Below are 10,195 nucleotides of genomic sequence, written 5' to 3'. Positions count from 1 at the left end.
TCGAATGTTAATAACTTCCGGTGGCATGGCGAGCACTCCACTCAGATCTCACAAATTAATTGGTTTTGGGATTGTAAATTATGTCTATCGAAGGTAATGCCTTGCTTACTTATTGCCATTTCATTGCTAACAAGTATGCTATTGATCTGACAATTCTAATGTTCAAACATTTTACACCGATGTCATTCAAGCAAAGAACGGGGAAGAAAAATAAGTGCGGAAGAGATGAAACTGAATCCATCAGTAAATGAAAATAAAGCAGAGCAGGAGATAGGCAATTTTTTGTAGGATGTAATCACATATGGATAAGGTACCAGTCTGATTTACTCCGCCAGCTCTGTGTGTTATCAGGAAGGGGTTGTCATATGGCCAATCGTGTAGGGGTCATATTTATAAACAGAATATCAAACAACTGATCCGAAGAAAGATGATGAAAACGATGATAAGAACAATTAATGTGGCTTGTATGCAACAGTACATGTGTAAATGTTTGAAGTCTTTGATTTGCAATATAATTTGGATCATTTATCTTCGGTCGCCATGAAACACCATGATTAGAAACATGACATCTGTCTTGCATGGTTATGATGTCAACGCTTGGGGCATGATCACAGGCCTTATATCTAATCAGTAGATTTCCTGCATATGTTTTTAGCATGCTGCTCCTATACACAAGGCTTTATGAAGATGAAAGGTTGGAAATGCCAGCCCATCTAATCCTACTCCAACTATGCCGAATGGACTCAAAGTATTCTGCCACAAATTATAAGACACGTCTCCTCTACTGATGCTATCCAGCACATTTTGTCATTTGTACACCCAGCCTATGGGTATTTTTACCATAAAAGACACATTTCGGCCGTAGATGGGGATAAAAAAAACACTTCTCTTGAAAAGTGGAGCCATTAACCAAATCTTAATTTGTTATGTTTCTTTTCTTTTTTGATAAGGTATGTAACTGTTTTATCATTGAATGAAGACCGCAAGTCTATTACATGTATACCAAAAGACAACATACATGTAACAAAGCATGAAGATATGAAGTGCTGTCGTCCACACGCCTGGCTGGCTGATGTTAGCCCTTGTTTTGCTGTTGATGGAAGTCAAATAACTATTCTTCAGGAACCATCACAGTTTTTCTCCACTTTAAAGGTAGTATTGCTACAAACATCTAACACCCATTTTTGTAATTATAATACTGTAAAGTCATGTGAAAAAGTAATGATTTCGAAAATTTAATGAAAGATGGTATTGTGTTCTGTCCTGTACTAACATTAGGATTCATCCTGGCTCAGTGTGTAGCCTTCTCAATTCAGAAATTTGCTGTAGCAGAAAGATTGCCTCGTAAAAAATCAGTCTATCTGCTTTTTTCTTTCAGGCAAGAACTTGATTTAACATCTCTTTATTCACAATACATAGCCACCACCACCTTAATCTCAAAACATAACAGAAATAAAACTACTTGTATGCAATCAAAAAATGCATGTTAATTGGTGGTGAAAATTTTTTTATTTAATATTCCTGGAATTTTGAGAGGTGATATCATTGGTTCAGTGGGGAACAGGACATGGCTTTGTGGTGTGAGGCATGATCCAACCATGCGTAATAGGAGGTGTATGTTTAGATCCTGACTATGAAGAGAGAATCTGTGGGTGTTGTTTGTTTGGCCATTGTGTCAAAAGGAAGTGAATGGTGCTCTTACATTTGCTGAGGTTTGTCATACGGTTGTCAGCAAATTGTCAGAGGTGGGTGGTTTATCCAGGAAACATAGGACTGATCCAGAGGACTGACATCCATCATATAAGTGAAAAATTCTGAGTATTGCAATAAACAACAATCAAATAAATAAATCAACTGTTCATATTGATCATTCAGTACTACAAGACCTGTATTTTCTGTTGTTTAGGAGAAAACAGACTCTGTCAAGAAACGTATTGTTTTGGCTTCATTGTACTTGGGTACAGGAGAACTGGAACAGGAACTTGTGAGTACCATTATACTGTGGGTGACCCATATACTTTCTAAAGTATCATATTCTCTATTTTTGATTTAGCTCTAATATAACTATAATTTTCATATGGTTTCTTCAATACTTAAACTGTTTCCAATTTTAGAATTATGTAGTCTGTGGCCAGGTTGTTAAGAAAAATCTGGTCTATGGATTTGTGAAGATTGGATGGTGTAAACATTTCAGATTGATGCATGTTGTAGTAATGGTCACTATTTGGCCATAAATATCAAATTAACTGTTTTTTTGACTGAGAAACTGTGATGCTGGTACTGTCATATGTTTTGTAAACTCTTGCTGGCATTCTGTATATCTACTGGGATCATATCTTAATCTGTCTGTCTACTTAAAAAACGTTCGTTGTTTAATGTTTGGGAGGATTGTTCAATTCAGAAGAAGAATCTAAAGCTTGCCAACAATACATGATGATGTACAATCATTACATGTAATACCAGCAAGTACAAATTTAAAACATCTATTACATCTTGCAAAATTCATTATCAGGCCCCTTCTTCAGTGAATAGTCCTTGCTGAGAGATAGGATGTCATGTAAATACTTAGCTCAGCACCTTTATTTTACATCTTCCTATCAGCAGGATGGATACTACACTAGAGGCTCCATAATCACGCTTGCTTTACTGTATGCCTAAAAGTCTTCAGAAACCTTCTCTTGACAGACTGTGCCATTGTGGCCTGCATATTTCCTCCAGAGCCTTTTCAACCAATCATTGATCACTCTCATAAGTGTGTTTTGAAGTTTTGTCAGTGTCAATAACTAAGGTGTCTGGTGACCTTTGTGAAGTGGGACCTGATTAGGCTATGAATTATGCATATTTATGAAGGAAAGTTCAGGGCTTTGAACAGTTAAAGGTTCAGTAAATCAAGTTAGATGACATCAGAATTCACTAGCTTGATTAAATGAAGGTGATATTTTGTGGCCATGAATGTTGGATTGTTTCAGGTGGATTGCCTGGAGAAGTCATGTACTCGAGTCAGGAAGGAAGAAGATCGGGAATTAGAAGTGACTGTTCTTTTAGACTTTACACGAGGTTCCAGAGGACAAGTTAACTCTAGGACTCTTTTATTACCATTATTACAAAAGTTTGAAAAGTCTGTGAGTGTTTCATTGTACCACACGCCTGATCTGCGAGGATTCTTGAAGTATGTGTTACCTGAGAGATACAATGAAACAATAGGACTAACACATCTAAAGGTTTATCTCTTTGATGATTCTGTGATAATTAGTGGGTGAGTATTTTCATCTTGTTTCCAGCATTCATTAGATGTCTGCGATCTTATCTGATTGTGATTTGTCTGCCCATCTGTTAACCAATTAGCGACTACTGACATGGGTGTATGTGTCATGTGAAACAAGTTTTAGAACTACTTTCAAGTTTTGATTGGTACCCGGGAAGGTCTGTCAGCAGCCTGTGGATGGTTCTGGGATTCAAGCCCAGTATTTGTGAGATGATGTCTCACAACCCATATGCTAATGTTGTCACTTTTATTGGTGGCCAGCTAAAGCAAAGGTTGATGTCATGTCTGTTTAGTAAGTTGAGCTTTGATGAAGAGTTCATAAACTGTTCATATAAATAATAAATAAATAGATTATTGCACAGTGAAGTTTGGATTCGTTTAATATCTGATTGATAGCAGAAAATAAAGCCTTGACTGTGTTATTACTAGTATTTTTGCTTGAGCTTTGAGAATTATTTATGGTATTCAATCTTTACTTTGCAGTAGGCCTTTCCAACCTCCCTTATTGAGAAACCTGTTTCTCAATAACACAATTTTTCACTTATCATAAACAAGACTGTTGCTGATTGGTCAACTGGCTGTTTCATACACAAATACATATGTTCACACTTCCTGTAATGCCATGGCAGCAGTCACATTAGGGGAGTTTTGAATTAAAACTCTTTTGTGGTTAAAGGTAAAAACAGCTCTACTGTATCATGTGACTTGTGAAACATTTGGGCAACCTTTGTTGATATTTGATAATTTACAGATCACCTGTCTCACCATGGTGACATGGTACAGTAGGACTTTTTTTCGAACTTGAAACTCCCTATTGCTTTCACCAAGATTAGAATGATCAATGTAAGAGAAAAGCTGTTGTGACATTGTTGTTTGGGATTCGTCCATGTACATACACTTGGTCTCTTGTCTTTTCAGATCTAACTTGAGCCATGATTACTTCACAAACAGACAGGACCGCTACATCCTTATAGAAAACTGTGCGCCTTTGGCAGACTTTTTTACATCGCTTGTGAAAACAGTGGCGTCATTTTCTTTTCAGTTGCAAACAGATAACACAGTCACTGTTGACGAATCATTTGGAATCCATCCATTCCAAGGCATGTGCTTATTTGAAATATCAGGTTATATAAGTCGTGGTTATCATGGCAGACAAAGGGTTAAATCAGCAGCAAATTTCTGTAATTTTTTCATTGTCAGCGTGTCAAAATAAAAACACACATCAGCTCAAATAGATATACATGAAAATATGGGTATGTACATGTATAAATTCTGGAAATATGTGAACATGTACTTTCAATTTATTGATTTTAATATCTGTGGTAAATAGGACATGTTTTAAGCAGTAAATAATGTATTTTACGTGTGGGCAGTGTGGCTGTTGTGTCTGCCCTCTGGTCTCGACTTCTTTGATTACTTTGCCAGTGGTTACATTTCCCCTTGAGAGTGCAAAAGCTGGGAATATATCAGTTTGATCATAGATTCATTTTCAGTTGTTGTTTCTGTATACAGATGACCAGACAACGTTTAAATGGGCAGCCCGTGACCGGGTTGAGAAGCTACTGGCCTGTGAAAGTTGGAGGGGTGGGACAGGTACTGAAGGGAGAGATTCTCAGAATCAGGGGCATCACTGTGACAAAGACACTTGGCTCTACCCCTTGGTACAGATGGGGCCCCTGGGCATCACACAGGATGAAGACACTATGAGGCGGCTACTGCGGTCAGCAGACTCAGGCCACAGGATCCGCCTGGCATCCGGCTACTTCAATCTCACTGACCAGTACATGGACATCTTGCTGAACCAGTCTCTGGCCCAGTATGAGATCCTCATGGCCTCTCCTCAGGTTAGTAGCAGTGATGTTCATGACTTGGGACTTAAAAGTTGAAACATAGATTTTGTACCTGTAAAGCAGACTTGATTTATGTCTTCCTAACAGTATTAAATTTTTGATATTACTGATTGTTTGGAAATGAGTATGATATTTATGTACTTGAAATTTCCTTGTTAGGTCCATGTCTGGTTCATATACAGATGTACCCTCTATGCTTATAGTTATTCTTTGTTTCTTGCTTTTCATAAGAATTCCTCAACACTAACAGGTGTCAGTGCTCTGAATGAATAAATGATTATGGTTTAACACAACATCAGCAATTTTCCAGTCATATTGTGGCGAGTGAGTGCTCTGCATTCACATTGTAGAGATGGGGTCAGATTTCATGGGCTGTCACTGATGGCTTATCCATTGAGCTGTCACATTGTCTAGATGGCATGTTGGAGAAAAACATAGCAGTTCAGAGCTGTTCTTATGCATTTTATTGAATTTAGCTTACTTGATTAAATCAAATTCACTTCATGGTAATAGGAAAAACAATTGTGTAAAAGAAGTGAGTTGCAAATGTATGTGAAAGCTTAATAAGGGTGAAGCTGTACAAGTGTAAATTTAACTTGAATGTGAACATGTGAAAGTGCAAATGTAGCAATATGCGAAGATATGCAAGTGTAAATATTGCTTGGATGTGAAGTACTTTGGCGCTGAACACTCATTTGTTTTGATCAAATAACTCAGTTCTTCTGAACTGGAGTTACAGTTTGATGTGAAAATATGGACAGCTATGTAAATCAAAGCTTTTCACACCTGCCACTGTGTAATCATCACTACCAACAAACAGTAGCTTCCTGTAAGGCTTCATTACATGGTTGTCACCTGTCTGACATTGCAGGTGAATGGGTTTTATGGTGCTCGTGGGATGACTGGTGGAATTGTCCCAGCCTACATCTACATCTCGAAGCTGTTTTTCCAGACTCTCAGTGCCTTAAATCAGCAAAACAGGATCAAACTGTATGAGTATTACAGGAACAAATGGACATTTCACGTTAAAGGACTATGGTATTACCCCTGTGGGAAAACTCTGCCAGACATGACCCTTATAGGCTCCACAAACTTTGGTAAGATCTGATTCTGGAACAGGTTGGTATTTACTGTTCAGCTTTTGCTCATTGTAAATCTTAACAAGGATAGAGAGGAAATGTAAAAGTAAGACATGGGGCCCACTTCGTAAGTCATATTTTTCTTATCTCTTTGCATAAAAGGCATTTTCTGTGTTATAGCTCCATAAGATGTGAGTTCTGAGAAAAGTTGCGAAAAAGCCATTTACAAAGTTTTGTGAAAATGGCGCCAAAATAGTTTTAAAGGGATAATTAATGCTAATAAAATAACAGTGATAAAATGTACAGTGTCTAAAATTGCTCTAACCTGTTACATCATCTTGAAAAGAGAGCAATATATGCAATCTGTTAGGAATGTATCCAGTAATATATGAGTGTTGTCTAATGTTATGGTAACAAAGTGATAATATTTGTCTTAAAAATACATATCATTCCTCATAATTTTTACTTCATGTTATAACCATGTCAGCATGATATGTGCAGAACTTACTGGCCTATAATCAATAAATTTGTTTTGAAGATTAATGACATAGGCCTTTTAAAATATATCAGCTGTTGGGTTTGTTTGCCTTGTTGTTCATCGTTCCACAATTTTGGATCTGTATGAGGCAATAACCTTTTCTATGCACAATGAGGTGAATGCAGCCTAATTAAAATTAAAGCCTAATGGCCACTGTTCAACCCTTGCACATGTGTAGAGCACATTAGCATGAGGGGGATATTCCATCGTTGTTGCTGTATTATGTGTGTACATATTAAGTACCATAAATTACAGAATTCCTGACACAGTATGTTGTGTATTGAAATCAAGGTTAAACAAAATGTTAGGGGTGTTATCTCAGAAAGTACTTTTATTGAGCTCAGGGTTTGCGCACTTGTAGAGCACAATAAAACAAGAGGGATAGTCCGTCATTGATGCTGTGTGTGCATATTAAATAGCGTAAATTACCAAATTCCAGACTTTGTGTATCACAATCAAAGTTAAATAAAATGTTAGGGATAGTATCTCAAAAAATGCACACCTGGAATTTTACATGCATATAAAGCAAAATAACACTATGCTCTATGTGCATATTAATGACCAGAAATTACCAAGTTCACAGTTTCAGTACTTCGTTGATCTAAAGTTTTTCATTCATGTGTCTCCTACAGGCAAGCGCTTTGATAGCCATTTCTGAGTTCTGTTCAATGGCATTTGAATGTGGTAGTTAATAATCTTGCCCATGTGATATCTTCAGAACTGCTAGGTAGTCTTTAACTCAATTTGGCTGGAAGCCTAAAGACAGGAAAATAACTAATCAGCTTGTGCAGTATGCCTGTCATCTGTTGTTGGTACAGTTTTGACATTTCAGCAGCCCCTTGTAGTGTAGACATGGAGAAATATTCAGTGAAATTCAAATGTCAGACATAGCACTATGTTGTAATTATGGGCCATGCAGATTGTTGCAAATTGCGAACACTTGATAATACATTGTTGATAGAAAAGAAGATTGTATTTGGTTTAGTAGACTTGTAATTCCCTTTGAAGTGTTATATTGTTTACATGTGTGATCCAAGAGTTGTATTCATGCATTTGGAGGAGTGCTGTCTTATTTGCCTTTTATTTGATCGGGCTGAGAATTTACACTAGCGACGGATTTTGCCAAGTAATTCTCTTAATGGACATTTTTCGAAAAATATAAGCTTAGAGTGTTCCGTATGGAGTCCAACGCAACTCGTTTTTGTAGCTGGACCAACTGAAAAAATCTGAATTTCTTTTTATAATGTGTCTCTTTAATTTCAAGTAGATTGTTACACCACAGATGTGAAAGTACACAAAACTAGGATTTTAACATTTCATGGGAATGGTATTGACTCCAATCAGTGACATAATTTGTCTGTTGGAAAGTTACATTTGCAAGAACATAAGTCTCGAGAGAAAGAAATGCTGAACACAAGTAAACAAGTAAAAAGTGAGCTCTACATGTGTCACAAATCCTTTAAACTTGTTTTCGATTTGCTTTTCAATGACAGGTTATAGATCTGTACACAGAGACCTGGAAGCACAGTTAGCCATCGTCACAACAAACCACTCGCTACGGACAGAGTTACATAAGGTACTTGTAGTTGCAGTCACTGGTTAGGCCAGTGTAAAAAAAAAAAATTTCTTGTTGGGTGCTAAACAACCCTAATCCACAAAAGTGGGGTTGGTCGGTAGGGAATTTTTTATTTATTCTGCCTAATGAAAGAGATAAGGATTTAATAGAACTGAAAATACAATTCTATGAAAAACCCAATGAAAATGAAAACTTAAAGAGTAAGGTCCTTATTTGGAGAGTCAGTGGGATTCACGTGATTAATGTGATTTATTTTACCCGTTTCAGGAGAATGAACGCCTGTATGAGTTGTCTAGTCAGGTGACAGAGGAAACATACGAGCGACCAGACAGACACATTCCGCTGTGGGTCATGTGGGTGACAAGTGTAATCAAACATTTCTTCTGACTGCGATACTTGTGTGTGCACACAGTAATGGCCATCAGTAAATATTAGATCATTGTAGATTTAAATTATTAACATAATAGTTTACATTCATTGTACATAATACTGATTAAATATATTTTATATTTGTATATGTATTACATGCTGTGTTTTTTTTGCTTTCAACCTGATGATGTCACACAAGTTTGTCTACACCTTTATGGTCAGGTTATTAAAGTTCACAAGAACTGTAACAACTCATGTAATGTGTGCCTTTCCACAGAAAAGCAGATCTGACATTAAATGTGGCAAGAAAAAATATGTGTGACGTCATTGGCAACATATTAGTTATATTATCAATAGGTTCACCTTACAATCCACACATGTGGCTGTATTCACTTCAGTGGATAAATAAGCTAAAGAAAGGGTGTTTAGAGTATGCCAGTCTAGCTGGACACTACCATAAGGTAGCACCTATCCTGGGTCTTGCCTAAATCCACTATGACAATTTCACTACAAATAGCAGTTGGAAATTGTCTTTCTAATTTGTCCTTACTGATTCCCTGAGTCATTGGAAGTGCAGGTAATTCAAAGCCAGCATCAAACTATTGACCACTTTTTAACAGTAATCCAGCCGTTTTAACTTCAAAGACATTGGTTGGCCAATGTTTTGAATTCAAACTTCCACTAATTGCTGACAAATGTACAGATAAGCTGGCTTGTTCCCAAATTTCTTCCATGATTAGTTGACTGTTATGAAGTAAGTCAAGGTATTGTGAGTGTGGGGGAAAAGTGGTGGTGGTGTAAGTGTTGGTGTCCGAGTAAGGTTTTATGTTTGGGTCAGTTGAGTAAGGTTTTATGTTTGGGTCAGTTGAGTAAGGTTTTTTGTTTGGGGTCAGTTGAGTAAGGTTTTATGTTTGGGTCAGTTGAGTAAGGTTTTATGTTTGGATCAGTTGAGTAAGGTTTTATGTTTGGGTCAGTTGAGTAAGGTTTTATGTTTGGGTCAGTTGAGTAAGGTTTTATGTTTGGGTCAGTTGAGTAAGGTTTTATGTTTGGGTCAGTTGAGTAAGGTTTTATGTTTGGGTGTGCTAGTCTCACAGTCTTTACGTCACCTGTATGAAAGTTGGTGGGAATGATGAATATGATTTGGACACCTGTATGAAACTTGGTGGGAATGATGAACATGATTTGGACACCTGTATGAAACTTGGTGGGAATGATGAACATGATTTGGACATTTGTGTGAAACTTGGTGGGAAAGATTAACTCATTTTGATTATAAATTAGGGATGTTTTGCATTTTTATTCAAATTATCAGGATTTCGACTTTGCCATTTTGTCTTAGCCAGTACTATTCAGTTTTGTTGGACAGGGTAAGGTTTTATGTTTGGGTCAAATATTCCAAGGTTTCACATCATCTCTATGAAACTGGGTGGTTATGGTGAACAGGATTTGGGCATTTACTTATTTTGAATAATTAGCGATATTTGAGTTTATATTTGGGTCAGCTTTTTTATTTGGATC

The 10,195-nt window shown here is 36.9% G+C and overlaps 1 protein-coding gene across 1 annotated transcript; it reads left to right on the top strand.

Moving 5' to 3' along the window:
- Positions 1-32: 32 nt before the first annotated feature.
- LOC135471830 (CDP-diacylglycerol--glycerol-3-phosphate 3-phosphatidyltransferase, mitochondrial-like) lies at positions 33-8,823 on the top strand. The gene is made up of 9 exons (XM_064751214.1): positions 33-93; positions 951-1,152; positions 1,907-1,984; positions 2,970-3,256; positions 4,184-4,365; positions 4,778-5,109; positions 5,987-6,212; positions 8,226-8,308; positions 8,576-8,823. The coding sequence occupies exons 2-9, from the start codon at positions 1,039-1,041 to the stop codon at positions 8,693-8,695; spliced, it is 1,422 nt and encodes a 473-aa protein (XP_064607284.1). The 5' UTR covers positions 33-93; positions 951-1,038; the 3' UTR covers positions 8,696-8,823.
- The last annotated feature ends 1,372 nt before the right edge of the window (positions 8,824-10,195 follow it).

This window comes from Liolophura sinensis, chromosome 1 (assembly GCF_032854445.1).
Source record: "Liolophura sinensis isolate JHLJ2023 chromosome 1, CUHK_Ljap_v2, whole genome shotgun sequence".
NCBI lineage: Eukaryota > Metazoa > Mollusca > Polyplacophora > Chitonida > Chitonidae > Liolophura > Liolophura sinensis.
The sequence above is the reverse complement of the archived record's forward strand: the minus strand, read 5'-3'. Positions and strand labels throughout refer to the sequence as shown.